General features: G+C 36.7%; 1 protein-coding gene and 1 long non-coding RNA gene across 2 annotated transcripts; both read right to left on the reverse strand.

Annotated features, from left to right (window-relative positions):
• LOC131697914 (uncharacterized) lies at positions 1-5378 on the reverse strand. Its single transcript, XR_009307540.1, has 3 exons — positions 5248-5378; positions 887-955; positions 1-322 (listed from the first exon to the last, which is right to left on the reverse strand). It is a non-coding gene; the product is annotated as an uncharacterized LOC131697914 (long non-coding RNA).
• Positions 5379-14487: 9109 nt separating this feature from the next.
• LOC117973867 (C-X-C motif chemokine 10-like) lies at positions 14488-16767 on the reverse strand. Its single transcript, XM_034927304.2, has 4 exons — positions 16336-16767; positions 15870-15996; positions 15203-15289; positions 14488-15022 (listed from the first exon to the last, which is right to left on the reverse strand). Exons 1-4 carry the CDS (start codon positions 16388-16390, stop codon positions 15007-15009), a joined length of 285 nt encoding a protein of 94 aa, XP_034783195.1. The 5' UTR covers positions 16391-16767; the 3' UTR covers positions 14488-15006.
• Between the last annotated feature and the right edge of the window lie 21 nt (positions 16768-16788).

A 16788-nucleotide genomic window follows, 5' to 3' on the forward strand; every position in this document is an offset into this window, starting at 1 on the left:
GGTGATGCAGCGCTCAAAGAGAATGACAACAACGTTACTGGTGAAATGATGGTTTATTTTGTAATCCAACGTCACTTGACAACAGTAAATAATAACGTTAACTGGCAATACACAACAATGCGCATTGCTCAGTGAAACCATGGGGTTCAGTCTCGAAAAAATAAACACAGTCTTTAATACACACACAATATACAAACACGGTCACAAGTCCACAGTGAGTGCTGTAGTGCTCGTGGTGCAAATACAGTTAATCGTGACACAAGTGCAGTGTTGTCCGGGTTTGTGTTGGTCTGTAGTGACAGCTCCGGATCGTGTTTGCCGTCTAATAACAACAAATAAGTATATAATTAGACACGACAAAACAAAGAAAACACTCACGATATATAACACAGTTCTCCTTCCGGGTTAGCGTTAACCATAACAAAGGAACAGATCACCTCGCTATGTCCCCTTAAGTACTGTCAATCACGCTCCCTTGGTAAACGATGGCAACTGCTCCTCCAATCCACGGCTGCCACATCGCTTCCCTTCCGGGTTGATGACTTGGTGTACCGTAGCTCCGCCCCCTTTCTAGATGGCCGACTTCCACCTAACCCTGGGAATGAATTATCTGGCCATCCAGTCCAGGACACTCTGTTCCCTTTACACAGCGCCCTCACACACCGGGAGGGAGATTTATCACCAAGAATTATTCTGTCTCTGTCACAGCATCACATACAGTAGAGGCCAGCTGTAATGCTTACAGTAGGATGTGCACAGTGATTTTATTAAATATTTGTTGAACAAGTCTTTTCAATATACACATACATGCTGTGTGCATGTAGCCATCCACACATCATAGTGTTGTACATGCATCCTTTTTAAATTGTGAACAATTTTGACTTACTTGAAAAAGTTTTCACGCTGTGTTTTGCCGTTTTTCCATGTCGGATAGACTCAAAAACTGCCACCTGGTCTGTGGAGGAGAACGACACTCGGGTTAGCTATTTACTAAATGAATAGTGATTGATTTCTTTGAATCTCATTTGAAACAAGTTTGTTGTAAACATTATTATCATGTATTATTTAAGCAACAGAACCCAAAGAAGAGGGCTTCACTGTCTGGTAAGACCCACCTTGTGCAGTTAAATATCCCAAGCCAAAAATGGCCTTACCAGATGGTAAAACTCTCTTATGAGGGCTATATTGCTGTTCGAAAATGGCTGCGTTAAAAAATGTACATTTCTGTTAGTTTTTTTTTTATTTTATTTATGCAGCACTAGTTTTAGTTGTGAATGAATACAAACATTTTCCTCAATATTCCATGAGTTTCGGTGTATCTTTTCTCGAGTCAAAAATTAGGATTTTAGTGCAGGTTTGTGTATTTGTGTAGCTTTCAGTATTTACTTCCTGTTAGTTTGTAAAATATTAAAATATTAACGAAAGTAAGAAATAAAGTAATCTTTTTTAATTATGTAAAGTATGTGATTTCACTCTGTAGCGCAGGGAGTTTCGCTGTGTAGTGCAGGGGGTTTCATTGTGTAGCACAGGGAGTTTCACTGTGGAGCGCAGGGGGTTTCAATGTGTAGCGCAGGGGGTTTCAATGTGTAGCGCAGGGGGTTTCACTGTGTAGCGCAGTGGTTTCCAACCCTGGTCCTGGAGAGCTACTGGGTCTTCTGGTTTTTGTTTCAGCCAAGCTCTCAGATACTTAATTGCACCAATTATTGGCTTAATTAGTCAAGATTAACAGGTGTTCCAGATCTTTAGATCTGATGATGTAAAGACACCTAGAAAACCTGCTCTCCAGGACCAGAGTTGGAGATCCCTGGTGTAGTGTATGTGTTTTCAGTATGTAATGTATGTGATTTCACTGTGTAGTGTATGAGGTTTAAAGATTTCAGTATGTAGTGTATGAGGTTTCACTATGCAGTGTATAAGATTTCAGTATATATGAGATTGTGTAGGGTATGCGATTTCCCTGTGTAGTGAATGCAATTTCATTGTGTAGTGTATGTGATTTCAATGTGTAGTGTATGTGATTTCATTGTGCAATGAATGTGATTTCACTGTGTAGTGTATGTGATTTCAATGTGTAGTGTATGTGATTTCATTGTGCAATGAATGTGATTTCACTGTGTAGTGTATGTGATTTCACTGTGTAGTGAATACGATTTCACTGTGTAGTGTATGTGATTTCACTGTGTAGTGTATGCAATTTCACTGTGTAGCGTATGTGATTTCACTGTGTAGTGAATGCGATTTCATTGTGTAGTGTATGTGATTTCACTGTATCGTGTATGTGATTTCACTGTGTTGTGTGCGATTTCATTGTGTAGTGTATGTGATTTCACTGTGTAGTGTATGTAATTTCACTGTGTAGTCACTGTGTAAGTCTGCAATAAGAGGGGCCTTAGAAGCAAGAGGGCGTGTGTTAAATAAAGCAACCTTATGTGAGGGTGATTGTAGCAAAGGTGCAGGAGGACAGGAGGAAAAAGAAAGTCTTGGAACAATAGTCAGAGATCAGTTTCTAATCTTTTTCACTACCGAAGCAGGCAAGGTCTGGGGGATCCATACAGTAGGAGTAGAACTAGGAGTTAGGACAGTAGGCTTATTACACCTTAAAGGAGATTTACCATACAGTTTAGATTAGCATGTGATTAAAGCCAAACATCCCCATAACAGCCAGAAAACAGAATCTAACACCCAGAGCAGAAATCCCCAAAGCTGTCAAAGTTGATAGTTCTACATTTTTCATTTTTTGTTGACATCTTCATTTTTTTGCTGGTCAAAGGTGATAATTGTGTTCATATTTAGCATTTGTCACAGTTATTTCAACAATCCCAAATACTGCTGGGTAAAGCTAATTCATTTTCATATACATTTTAAAATATAGCATGTGCTGCCCTTTTACAAATGTTGACAGATTTTTTAATTTGATCAGCTTTGTCTTCATAATTTGTATTAACATTATGGGTTGTGTCATAAATGAACCAGTGCTTTTATCTGTTACATTTGGAAATGGTTCCTGCAAAAGCCTTTCTGGCATTCAAAGAGTTTTCCTACAGGATTGCAGGATAAGAAAGCCATGCTCAGTAGAGGATAGTTAAGAATTATCATGTAGATTTAATTACATAGTGATAGTGTATTTCTGTTGGAAAATAAATATCCCATCTGAAATTTGTATCAGTTAAGGTATCTAAGTACATTAATCAGAATACACTAATATGTATGGAGTATATGAAAGATAAATGGTTCAGTGCTTTGCAGACAATGATGGGATATTCTCTACCCCTGTAAACACTGTTGCCCAAACTTTAAAAGAAAAAGATCTGCACCTGTTTCAACCACAGGTACATCCCTTAAGTAACCCTGTGTGTGTAGTAAAGTATATGCATACAGTATCCTTTAACAAAACAAAAAGAACAGAAACGGACTGCAGATGGGTTTGTTTACTACCGGTAGCCTTTAACCCAAAAAGCACCAACCGTGTTTTCTTTGAAAAAATATAAATACAAGTTGTATTTATGTAATTTGATACATTACATTTAGACTTAACTTTTGTGGTTAATGGGTTAATACATATTTTTACTTTACTGAACACTGATGCAACCCAATGTACTGTAACCCTTTCAGTTTAGATTCTAATTACAGAGACTGGTCAGGATCTTTCAGCCAATCAAAGCTCACGTCTCACCTTCTGTAGTCCACAACATCATAGAGAAACCCTATTCATGACATCAGCTGTCCTGCTTTCAGTTTTTACCGTGGTGTATTTTCTATATCTTCACAGCTGATGTCACCTACTTTAAAAAATCATACCTGAGGCACCTTTTTGAAGTCCATTGAAAACGGTGACACCACAATTGGCCACGTACCTCAGCTACTTTACAGTATTCTCTTCATCAGACTTTTCCCGCTTCAATAAAATTGACGATGGACTAAACCCTGGATTTATGCAACACATTCAAATTCTGTGCTGAGCAGTTGCACAGCTCTCTAATATTTAACTGCACCGAAACACATATTTAATATATGAATACAATGTATTTATGTCTATACAACAGTAAAAATGCTACTTCTCTTGAGTTCCTTTAATCTGTATACTTTTCAGTGCTAATAAACATGTAGAGCGAACACTTAAGCACAATGGTTGTTTGTTCAATTTAAAATCACTACTATATAGTAAATGAATACAGATTATTATGGACAAGGCAAAGAGTATTCAGGAGACACCAAAGAGGGGTGAAATACCATTTTAAAATGGGGGTCTGGCTGCTTGCCTATTTTAAAGCAGTAAAAAAAAAAAAAAAAAGCCCAGCAGGGGCCCTATTGAAGCCCATACACTATTTGCATATCACATGGTTATTTAACTAAAATAAAATACCCATAAAAAGACAGCAAACTGTCTTGGCGAGCATTGCAGAATTTTTTTAATTTTTTTTTAGGGAAATAAAGACCAAATATCCCACTTGTCCGCTCTGCATTGGTAGTAAATGGATAATACTTGAGGTGCTGGTCTGAGTAGTAAAACATACAATAAAATATCCTGCCCTCAAGCACAGTACCACAAACCAGCAGGGGTGTCCAGATACGTTTTGGAGCCACTGTAAATGCTGTAAGCACGTACTCTAGCACACGTAACAGGTTTTGTAATGTTTAGAAAAGTAACTGCACTCAACTGGACTGTTTCTCATGAGGGGTGGTTTCTGTTGTCGGGTTCACACGTACTCTTTTTATTTTTATATTATTTGTTTATTTAGCAGATATATAGCAGATATATATATATACTCTAAGCACACTCTTAAACTCAGGGGAGACGTTCAGGAGGACATTAAGATGTTTCAAACTCCTGCAAGTGGATTGTTCGTGCACTGGGCTTGCAACGTATCCAGAAGACTTTTAATAATCAAGAAATTCACATACTCATTTAATTTGAAGTTTTAACGAATCAGAGTAGTATTAGTACCCCATTCGGATTATGAACTGCTAAAAAATGGATTGAGTAGTTACAGACTACGTAGAATCTCAGCTGACAGGCAAACTGGGCAGTCCAGTGCCTTAACAGTTGTTAGCATTAATACTTATTAATACAATACATTTATGGTTACAACATGTTTTGCCCTTAGGCTACGCATGCATAAAACTAAAGATGCTCACCGCTAAGTCCTAAAACATCCAATATATCAATCTCATAGACTAAAACATAAGTCATATACCTTATAGCAATGCATCAATATAGGAGAGATATAGATTCCAAATAGTTCATACCTCCCCGATTATATATGGAAGTGTAGAGTATAAGGTAAGGACAGGAACTGTCTTCAAAGGCAAAGACTTCTGAACGCGACCCAAACTGCAATCAGCTCGATCGGAGATCTTCAGAGGATGGACCACACAACTTGTAGTTGGCAAGTTGGTGATACTTGACTAAGATTTTACCTCGGTTTTTATAGAGGTTTTGCCTCGCTTCTTGCGTTAGAAGTCTCAATTAAGTTATGAACATTACTCAGCCTTAACAGCTCATGTCCTTCAGGTGAATAACACTTTTAAAACACCCGGTAACTCCTTTCATAAGATTAATTAGCCATCATCCCCTAGTCCACCTCTCCTACATCTAAGAAATATGTAGAGTGAACTTTTGAATGTTATTTTTTCTTGGTACCAGAGAGTTCCTGAACACAGCATGCATGTGAATACGGTTCAAGTATATAAAAATACATAGGAAGAAGTGTTTTTTAATATATAACACCTATCCTGGTGTAATTATCCCAATAATAAGTCAATATAGATACACACACACACACACACATATATATATATATATATATATATATATATATATATATATATATATATATATATATATATATGTCCCTTTATACATCAAAGGACCTTCTCCTTATTTGGTTGGCTTCATTACATGCATAGATGTGGTTTAACAATTAACTAAAATATATTGGATAGAGGCTGGTAGAAGGCTCATAGCAAACTTCTTAAGCAGGCAACTATGTATCCAATAATTCTCACTTAAATTCACTCTATCAGGAACATAATCAAAATATAACAGTCTCATTTTAGCCATTCAGTGCTTTAAACTAAAAGTGACCTCTCTGTTTTTTTTTTTTTTTTTTACAAAAATCCTGTTCAGGCAAGTTCTGAACCACCTGCTTCTCTATCAAGGTCATCCATCATTGATAGAAGACTCTTTTGTAAGCATCTTCTCAGATGTATGGCATACCATGGTCCTATGCTATGGCCCCCCTCATTTGTTCCAAGAGATATTTATTATATGTAATAGATAACTCATTATGTAAACCTTGGATTCCAAGGCTATAAACAAGTAAGGGTTACCAAGATTAATGACCTTCTCTTTTGTAAGCTTGCGGTATGCCTGACACAGACTGGTACCATTCTATTTTGACTAACATTCTTACTTTACGTTAATTTCTGCACAATATTCTCTTAGTTCCAAATTCTTATAATCTTTCTGCTAATACACTTCTTATTGTTCAACCTTACAGTAAAATCATAAACCATTATTTCTTTTAATTCAATTCTAACTGTCCTTACACTATTTGGGTTATTTTCATTTTACTTGCCTTTGCTTTACTGGATTGGAATGCTAAGGAGGCGCCATGTATATTTTAGAGATCCTACCTCTTGATAAGAGAGAGGCCCCGAACTTCAACATGCTAACAGGAGTTTCTATCAAAGAACCACTTTACACAGACTCCATCCAATTCCACTAATAACATTGTTATTGGTTACAAAGAAATATACTTAAACAATAATACAGTGGCTTAATAACAAGGTACATTATAGTATATTATTGCAAACTAACACAAAGAATATAGCATATTACATTTAGAAGTAGGATACTTCAACATCTTAGATTCTCCCATTGATGTCAAGCAAGTCAGCCCTGCTCCAGCATGATTTAACTTCTCTCTCTGGTTCAGCTCTGAGTAGTTCTGTGAAGTCCAGAACAAGATAAAGTAGCCATCTTTTCACATCACAGGTGTGAAGGACAATAGCCTCCACTTGATACCTGCAAAATATCTGGATACCTCTAGCAGGAATACCTTCTTCGCATTCCAGTTTACCCAAATATGCCCATCTTACAGTATGATCAGTTTCTGCTCTCAGTGAGTTTGTCAAAGCCACCACAGGTGTGTCTTTAAAAGCCTGATACCTGCAAAAACTTAAATCTTGTTAGCAGAGCTTCCATCTCTATATTCCCATTCCCATCATCAGTGGGAAGACTTCAAATAAAGTAAACTGTTTCTATCAAAGAGACATCTATCTCTGCCGCATAAACCTTTCACTCAAAAAAGGTGATTGCACCTTGTACAAGGGAAGACAGGTTTTAGATTCATTCGTGACAGCGTATTTACTGTAAAACATTCCAAATACATGGCAATAGTATACAGTACCATTGATCAAATAATGAGAGTTAATAGCATTGACTTCTATGCAGCTGTAATATTTGTTTTCTGTTAGCTCAACATATCTAAAAATAGTGTACATTTACTGTAAGCATGCTTGCAAGGGGTGGTTTCGGGTGGAAGAGGTTTACCTTAAATATATAAAAAGAAGAAAGGCAAGAACTTCCTGCCTATACAAAACTCCAACGCAGTACAGTAAGAACAGAAATGAAACTTTGCACCAAATATGAAACCTGTTTATCCAGGTCTTAATCATTTCTGGATTTAGGAGCATTCATTTAGCAAAATAAGTATGGATTTAAAGTGAATTATTTTTGCATTATTTAACTGTTAGCTGGAGTTGATTAATCAAGTTGTATAAAAAGTACATTTATTCAGTCAAATCTACAGAATTTCAAATCAAGATTGAATGCAAAAATGAAAATAATTAAAGAGTAAGTAGCGGGTTCTGGTATACATCCCCACCCAGGTGTTGATACAACTGTTCAAATACAGCGTTATACATCCGCACCCACGTGTTGATACAACTGTTTAAATACAGCGTTATACATCCCCACCCACGTGTTGATACAACTGTTTAAATACAGCGTTATACATCTGCACCCACGTGTTGATACAACTGTTTAAATACAGCGTTATACATCCCTACCCACGTGTTGACACAACTGTTTAAATACAGCGTTATACATCTGCACCCACGTGTTGATACAACTGTTTAAATACAGCGTTATACATCTGCACCCACGTGTTGACACAACTGTTTAAATACAGCGTTATACATCCGCACCCACGTGTTGACACAACTGTTTAAATACCGCGTTATACATCCGCACCCACGTGTTGATACAACTGTTTAAATACAGCGTTATACATCTGCACCCACGTGTTGATACAACTGTTTTTTATCGCTCTTCTTGCAGTGATTTAGAGCAGGGGTAGGCAACCCTGGTCCTGGAGTGCCACAGACACTTCTGGTTTTTGTTTTACCCAAACCCTAATTGATTCAATGATTGGCTTAATTGGTCAGAATTACCAAGTGTTCCAGGTATTTAGCAAATGATGATTAAGAGATACCTACAAAACCTGCAGGATTGTGGCACTCCTGGACCAGGGTTGGTTTGTATTTTGGTGATAATTTTGGACACCTAATATAAAGCCACTTTGGTGGTGTCTTTAAAATATATACTTTCTTTTTCCAGCAGAGTGCGCCAGAAAGCTTTCAGAGATCTGAGGCTGGATTATAAACCATTGTGCATTCACAAAACAATTTGTGCAGTAAACGTTTTTTTTTTTTTTTAAATGAGCAATAATTCAGTAACTTGTTAGGTTTGTTTGGTTCTCCCCTTTTACAGTAGATACTGTATTAATAATACTTTAACTATATTTTTACAATGTTTCTTTTTTTTCCGGTTGACAGCAAGGCTAGTAATGTACAGGATAGGTTTATGTGGAGTAAATACCGCAAGGAGGTTATGGCTTTGCAAGTTTCATCACATTGTAAAAGCAGTTCACTATATGTAAAAATGTGTGAGAAATGGTACTGCGAACAAAAGATGGGACAGCAGCTATTTGTGAGCTCACATATGTGAACCCCTAATAGCATCAAAGCAGTTACAGTTTGCTCTCATGATCATAAAATAGCCTCATATTTGGGATTTCCTCCCCTGCTCCTAGCTGCTATTGGAGCTATGATTCAGAACAATTTTCGAACAAGCCAGTCAAATATAGCACCACTATTTTATGAACTCATAATTTCAGCTGTGATGCTACTTTGTTATAAATTGAACCTGGCTTTAAGCCTGCATTGTTTGAGTTGTCTGGAGCCCTGGGATGGAACAGCCTTTCTCATTACATTCAAATCATGTGACAATCTGACCTTTTAAGTCTGCTAGTCCCACCTACTTTGTCTTTATCAGGGGATCGTAAACTGTAGGGTCCCCAGAACATACATGAAAGGTGGGGGGCCCATAGGCAAAATATCACATGAGGACTGATCATTAAGTTATAAAACTATATCCCAATTAAGCTCTGAAGCTCTGTTTAAACGGGGGGTAACGTATCTTCCCTCAATCACTGTCACAATACAGTATATATATATATATATATATATATATATATATATATATATATATATATATATATATATATATATATGTATATATGTGTGTGTATATATATATATATATATATATATATATGTGTGTATATATATATATATACTGTATATGTGTATATATATATATATATATATATATATATATATATATATACACACACACATACACACACACTAAAAAAAAAAACCTGCTGTGTCTTTGTAGAAATAAGCACCAGCGCCATCTAGTGAACAGCTAATTTGGAGACAAGCACCACGTTTTAATTTCTGGCGACAGGCAGCAGTGCACTAGAGGGTCACTCTGGCTGATCTAGCCTACGTTACATACTGTATGTCTGTAACAGGCAACTGGAACTAAAGAACACTCAGGACTCAGGCAAAAAAAAAAAAAAAAGCACTTGACAGAATATATTAAATTTTACATAGAAAATCTCCCAAATGCCCTAGTCCACACCTATTTTATTCAAGAGTTTCTGTAGAGAGACTGCATATTTCACTTTATCAATCTAAAATACAGTTCCACATACTAAATAATTATGGGTGTGATCCTGTAAAGTTTCGTTAGGTGCCAGTATACACTTTGCATTGTACTGTAAAACCAGAAAATGTAGTTCTGTTTTAATGCAATTTAGAATAGTTTCAGTTTGTAATAAATACAAAATCTGTGCATATAAATCTGCTGCCTCATTCACTATTGTAATTCTATTTAATATTTTGCGGTATTAAACTTTTATCTTAGTGTGAATTACTGATGCTAAAAGCCCCACATCACCTCTACCGGCTTCTGCCACAAGATGTAAGTCATGTAAAATGTATTAAGGCATTATATGGAAAGTTATAAACTACAATCAGCATTTACAAATGTAATGCACCACATGATCAAATACACTTTAAAATGGGATGTACAGTAGAGAGCAGGTGCTGCACTACAATGTAAAAAGTGTGAAAATTAAAGGAAGATTTGATTGAAATAGTTCTATTCTTTTCTGAAATGTTGCCTTGGGCTTTGCAGTTTGCAGTTTCCTCACTGTACACTGTAGCATGCTCAGTACAATGTATTACAGTAGACACCTGTTAATCCGTGTTTCATTATTTTGTGTTTCAATAATCTGTGCGGTTTATGTACGTTATCAAAATGTGCAGAAATCATCTGATCCATACACAAGCGCATATTTGCGTGCTGTATTAGTGCGGAAATCAGCGTATCTGTGCGGAAGCGGACGGTCATCATTTAATTTAATTCAATTAAATTGAGTACAGTATAGTGCAAGTACAGTATAGTGCAACGGACAGTACTGTATTGTAGTTACTGAAACCAGTGACAAGCGAGCTGAAAGCACACTTCAGACTCTCTTAGCCTGGCAGTCTGAATATGAAGAGCAGTTATGACAATTAAAGACTTTAAGAGCAAGATCAGTGAGTTTTTTAAAACAGCGCTCTCCGCCTCTGAACAACGCTGATTATGTACATTATATATGTTTACCATTGTTGGGACATTATATATTTTTTTGTATTATTGCATTTTTCGAGTTTTCAATTGTTAACATAGGGATTTCCCAAACAGTAAACTCACGGCTAATCCGTGTTTTTCACTAATTCGGGCTCAAATCGGCCCCAATCTACACGGATTAACGGGGGTCTACTGTATTGTGAACGGGAGAGAATGGATCTGAGCTGGTAACTCCCAACCAAGAAGGGGGCTAGGCAAGGTTGGTGGTACTTCTTCACAGGGATGGGCCAACTTGATGGTATGACAGAACCGGAAGTCGGCCATCTTGGTGAAAGGGTGTAGCTGTAAAACAACTAAACAACTCCATTGAGATCAGCTGGTGGGTACGCGGCGATTGGATAGACCGTGGCGCCGGGCTGATCATGAGGGAGGAGTTTGGCAGTACAAAGGGGACGCAGCTACATGAGTACAGCTCCTTACGCTGAAACACTAACGTTACAGAGCGCTGTGCCTTTGTTTTGTTTATATTGCAGACCAGTAGAGATTGGGAAGCTACAGCCACTGAGCCAGCACACAAATCCCAGAGCACCACTACCCCTGCACAGCTCAGCATCACTGCACCCTGTACCTGCACTTGGAGCAGTTTGCCGTGCACTTGTGGATTATTGTACTTTTTTATGAAACCTTTTTTGTTTGGGACTCGCCGTTTGCCCCCCATACCATTGCTGGTATATGGGGTGGATCTTTTTATTAAAAACGGGCTGTTTTGTAATTATAACAACCTGTTTTGAACCTTAACTTCTTTATTCACCACTCACATCCTGACAATTATACAGCTTTCACCTGGCACACAACCAGGCTTTTCAATCATGTTATGAGGTTTGCTTGCAGGAGTATAAGGCCATTAATTTAGTTTGTGTGTATACAGTAATTCATTTCACTTTTCCTGTTAAAGTAACACTGCTCTGTCCAGGGGATTATAATACCTGTGGGCCTGCATGGAGGTCGTGGAGTTTCTATACTACAGCGCTCTTCTTTCAATGGAGCTTCACAGTAATGAAGCAAAAGAGATGTTCAACTTCACAATGATGAGCAGGGCAGTGAACAGTATACTGTATACTGTATGTACAGTGAATAAGAGTAAATATAAACTGCTTAATGTAAACCTCAGTGGCTGTATAATGAAGTTTCAGATGAAATATCGTCAATGTTGCAACATTTACTGTATAAAAAAGGGATTGATTTTCTTTTGTTATGTTTTGTTTTTTAATTTAACATTTGTCCGTGTGTTACACTACGGTAGTATTTGCATTGATACATATTCTTGCTAATATTAAATATATGGTAGCAGTTCATTTCATTATTCATGGTTATGGTACAGGATTTTGTTAATTAAAAACATGTCAAAAAGTTATTAACCAGAGAGAAAGCTTAATTAATACTGCAGTGCCATTATATATCAACAAAACTTTCTTGAGCTATGATCAGGATCTGTTTTGTAAAAACGAGTAAATACATTCTATTATTAAGTGTATTAAATGGACGTATATAAAAATGTAATGCTTTAATTCTTTTATTTAAGAGAAAGGGAAAAGGGAAATTCTTAAATGATCCTGTTTTCTTTTTTTTCTTTTTTTTTTATAAAACCTAATCTTAGAATCCCTACTTATAAACAATAACCAAATGATGGTAGTCTTAACCCTTGAACTTGAACTTCCTACTTCCTGTTCAGTCTATAATCTATGAGGTAGTCAATTTTCCCACATGAACGAAGTTCCCTTTTTATCATTCTTTGTTTTCCTGTAAAATGCTTTGCAGAAAGAAAAAGAAAACTACTGTGCATGCTCTATTTCTTATTTACATTATGACAGGAAGTTTAATATACTACTATTGCATGTCCTCTATTTACCAGGATTACTAACTAATGTCTGGATTTGTGAAGTGAGGTTGATTTTTAAATGCCACTAGAATTAATTTACAGGAAATACAGTTGCACAGTTATCTATCCCCCCTGTCATAAGCAAGAGCTTATCAAACCCTTTCATGTTTAGTTATAGTAATATTCTGTGTCTCATTGAACTACTTTGAAAAACAAATGTTTTGCCTTGGAAGCTTCAGCTTCAAAATGAAAGGCTGTGCCGTTCAGTCAAGGGGAATTTTATAATCCTGTGTGGCAATCTGAAATGGAATCTGCCTTTATACATCTAAATATAAATGTACAATTCCTTTCATACAAATAAGAATCATTTCTGACATGGATGGCAATCTATGCATAATGCATGTCATCTGATATACTGTTATCCTTTTACTGTAATTACAAAGCCTTTTGTATCACAATCCTTTAAAAAAGTTTGGTAACCCACAGGTTCAAGCTTGCAACAATCTATTTAAATTCTGATTATTTGAATCCATCAACATTGCATGTAATTGCAGGACCATTTCAAAATATGGAACACAAGTGCATCATTAAACAGCGCTACTGAATGTATTTACATTTGATTGAAAGGAAACACTGTGTTTTAATTCCAAAATTATGCTGAGACATTTTTTGGGGGGAAAATAACTTAGTTTCACTAAAAATTAATGGATTATTCTTTTAAAAAAGTACAGGACCCCAACCCATTTAAACTCATGCTGTTATCTTCACTGTTGTTTTATTTTCACATAGCCGCCTCCTCACTCTACCTCTGCAGCAGCCTTTCTCTCCAGGGTCACAGACCCTTGTTTTCACTAAAGCTAACGTATGAGACCACAGGCTAGAGATTTACAAGACATGTGCAAGAAACAATGGCCAGTATGCATCTAATCTTAACCCAAATGACCATATGCATGCATTTTATTGTCATGATCTACCACTTTTAAACATTTTGCCAGTTGATCCATTAATAGGATGTTGTTTATATTTCAGTTTGTTTTTTTTATTTTACATGAAAAGTGAATGTTTTTTGGGCCAGCTTCTTGCAAAGCTAAGGGACCTGTTTACAAAGCTTTAAATCAGAATTATTTTTGTAAAGGACACCAACACTATCGTAAAACAATTACTGCAAAAATGTTTTAATAAAGGGTGGCACGGTGGTTAATGCTACTGCCTTACAGCTCCAGGGTTCTGGGTTCAATTCCAGCCTCAGGTGTCTGTCTGTGTGGAGTTTGTATGTTCTCCCTGTGTTCATGTGGGTTTTCTCCAGGTACTTTAGTTTCCTCCCACAATCCAATGACATGCTGGCTAGGTGGATTGGCCTCTCTAAGTTTCCCTGTGATGGACTGGCATCCCATCCAGGGTGTAGTCCTGCCTTGCACCCTGTTTCTGCTGGGTTAGGCTCTGGCTCACCGCGACCCTCTATAGGATTAAGCAGTTACAGATAATGGATGGATGGGTGTTTTAATAAAATAATAATCAGTCTGTTACAATTACACTGCAGCATTTTTTGGTAATATAGCCTACAGTAATTGTATGATTAAATCACATATTTCATTATGCTCCAAAGCACTTTGGCTAGTAACCACAAAATAGTCTGAAAGTAATTTATTTACATATTTAAAAAAAATGTAAAACACAAAATTAAAAATTAAAAAATTATGTTAGAAATGCATAATATTCGTACAAAACATCCAAGCAAAGTTTATATACTGGTACACAAATGATTCATGCAAATTCATCACATATTTGAACAGATTCCTTAATGTGCCTTAATGTGTTTTGGGCAGATGGTCTCACTTAAACGCTGTATTTGCTAACCACAAAAATGCTGACATTTACTAGATTCTAATTAGGTAACCATGTAATTTAAAAGGCAGTATGCTATACAATTCAATTGTGGTAATTTAACACATGTTGTTGTATTATGTGGCAAAAGACAAGCTAAAAAAATGGTCACATTTGTTTTATAATATGTACCTAAATCATTATCAACATTCTGAGAAGCAGTAACCATGACAGCTGGGATTGAGGATGCCTATGAGCTTCATGAAGGACAGATGGGGAGGGCCACATCAGAACTGGGATTCCCTTGGTTGCTTTACTTCTGTGGGGACCTAGAACATAATTTACAGACTAGAATTTATAATGTCAGGCTACATAAACACAGAACCATTTTAAGCTGCCAATGTACTTAAAAACAAAAAAAGTAGTTCTAACTATGACACAATAAAGGATATAAACAGCATAGCACAACTCTATATACCATTGAAGGCAATCATACTGTAAATACATACCTTTTCTTTAGCAAGTTGATGATATTTTGTGCCTGCTTTGACTTGGGATTCATGCATCTCTCCTCTGCAGTGTCCTTCATTGTAACACTAGAAAATAAAATGACAGTCAGTATGGTAACATAATCTATTTAAAAAAAAATGCAATAATTTTTATTCAGATAGTAAAGGATGATCCCCCATGATGTTAACTGAGTCAATACTGTGGCAGAGTAGGGGGAGGAAATATGTAGTCCAGGGGTTTGCTGCAGGACTACATCCCCCAGAATGCCATAGGGTCAGAGTAGAGCCAGACATGGAATCACCTGGCTCTAATTTAATGAGGGACACCTGCCTGGGATTAATCAGGCAGATATATAAGCAGGTTAAAATGCTAGGTCTGGGTCTGTGAGAAGAGACCTGTGGGGACAGGCCTGGAAAATCTATTGAAAAGGTAGTCTTGTTTGGGGACTGCTAAATGGCTTAGCCGCCGAGTTATAGTTTAGAACGTATTCACTAAGTGTTAGGCTTTTGTTTTGTTTGTTTCATTTTTGTGGTTAATGAATAAATATACAGGCACTGCCCTGTTTTCACCCTAGCTGCTGTTGTTTAAGTACTTATTTTACACCGAAAGACAGTGAAAAGGTCCTGAAGCATGACAAAGAATACCCCACTTCGCCACAATACTTACACAATCTCTATCTGCTGACACATTGGGGATGCTGGTATCACTTCAAACTTCTCAATGCGTTTTAAATGTATAAAGTCAGCACTGCTCCCAATGCAGCGGCAACGGCCCTTGTTGTAAAGTGGGGAGCCTGGAAAACATACACAAGGAAAGGATAAACATGGTGTATATTGGGATATATTTGCAGATTACCTGTAATGAGGACAGAGTCTGCTGTCTAAAAATGCATTAGCTAAAAGGAAGAGGATAAAACAACACCACTACTTAACAGGTTTGAAAGACACCAGTATTCAGTATTACTGGACATACTCTCTGACTTATCCAGTATTAAAAAAAAATGACAACTATACAGAATTTGTATTAAAAAAAATAATAATACATACATTAAGTATTTTGTCTACAGATTCCCAAACATTTCTCTGTGAGAATAGTATTCATTTCTGAGCTAAAATGCAATATGATGCCTTACCTTCAACAGCTGCAAACAAGAGAAAAACAGCAAAGAGGACGGCTGTGGAGTTCATTGCTGCTTTTGTTCAGGTGTCTTCTGGACTCTTTTTTGTCTTGAGTACTGAACCAGTGAAAGGTGAAAAAGTTCTTCTATTTGTACTGTTTTCATGGGGGTTGCCATTCATGAGATTCATTGTTTTGGCAGAAATTCAAGACAGAGAGGGAAAGTCCTGTTTTGCCACTTCAGATTCCATTTCAACAAAGACCCCTGATTTATAAGAAATATCCAAGCATTCAAACAGATCCTAAGTATCACTTCTTCTTATTAAAGTGATGCAAGTATTTTTCATTTCTGCAAAGGCCTGGCATCTGACTTAGAAGAACCATACATGCTTTTTAATAAACCCTACGTATCTAATATATTGTTTGCAGCCCAATATAAATATCTTCATAGTAGGTTCCGGAGATCTAT

The sequence above is a fragment of the Acipenser ruthenus genome, chromosome 2 (assembly GCF_902713425.1).
Source record: "Acipenser ruthenus chromosome 2, fAciRut3.2 maternal haplotype, whole genome shotgun sequence".
Classification (NCBI taxonomy): Eukaryota; Metazoa; Chordata; class Actinopteri; order Acipenseriformes; family Acipenseridae; genus Acipenser; species Acipenser ruthenus.

What these genes read in the sequence shown, in the direction of transcription:
- LOC117973867 (XM_034927304.2), bottom strand. Translation starts at nt 16,390, where the DNA reads ATGAACTCCACAGCCGTCCTCTTTGCTGTTTTTCTCTTGTTTGCAGCT. An exon ending in CTTGTTTGCAGCTGTTGAAG is followed by an intron (nt 15,997 to 16,335) that starts GTAAGGCATCAT and finishes TATGTTTTCCAG; the next exon opens with GCTCCCCACTTTACAACAAG. An exon ending in TGTCAGCAGATAGAGATTGT is followed by an intron (nt 15,290 to 15,869) that starts GTAAGTATTGTG and finishes TTTATTTTCTAG; the next exon opens with TGTTACAATGAAGGACACTG.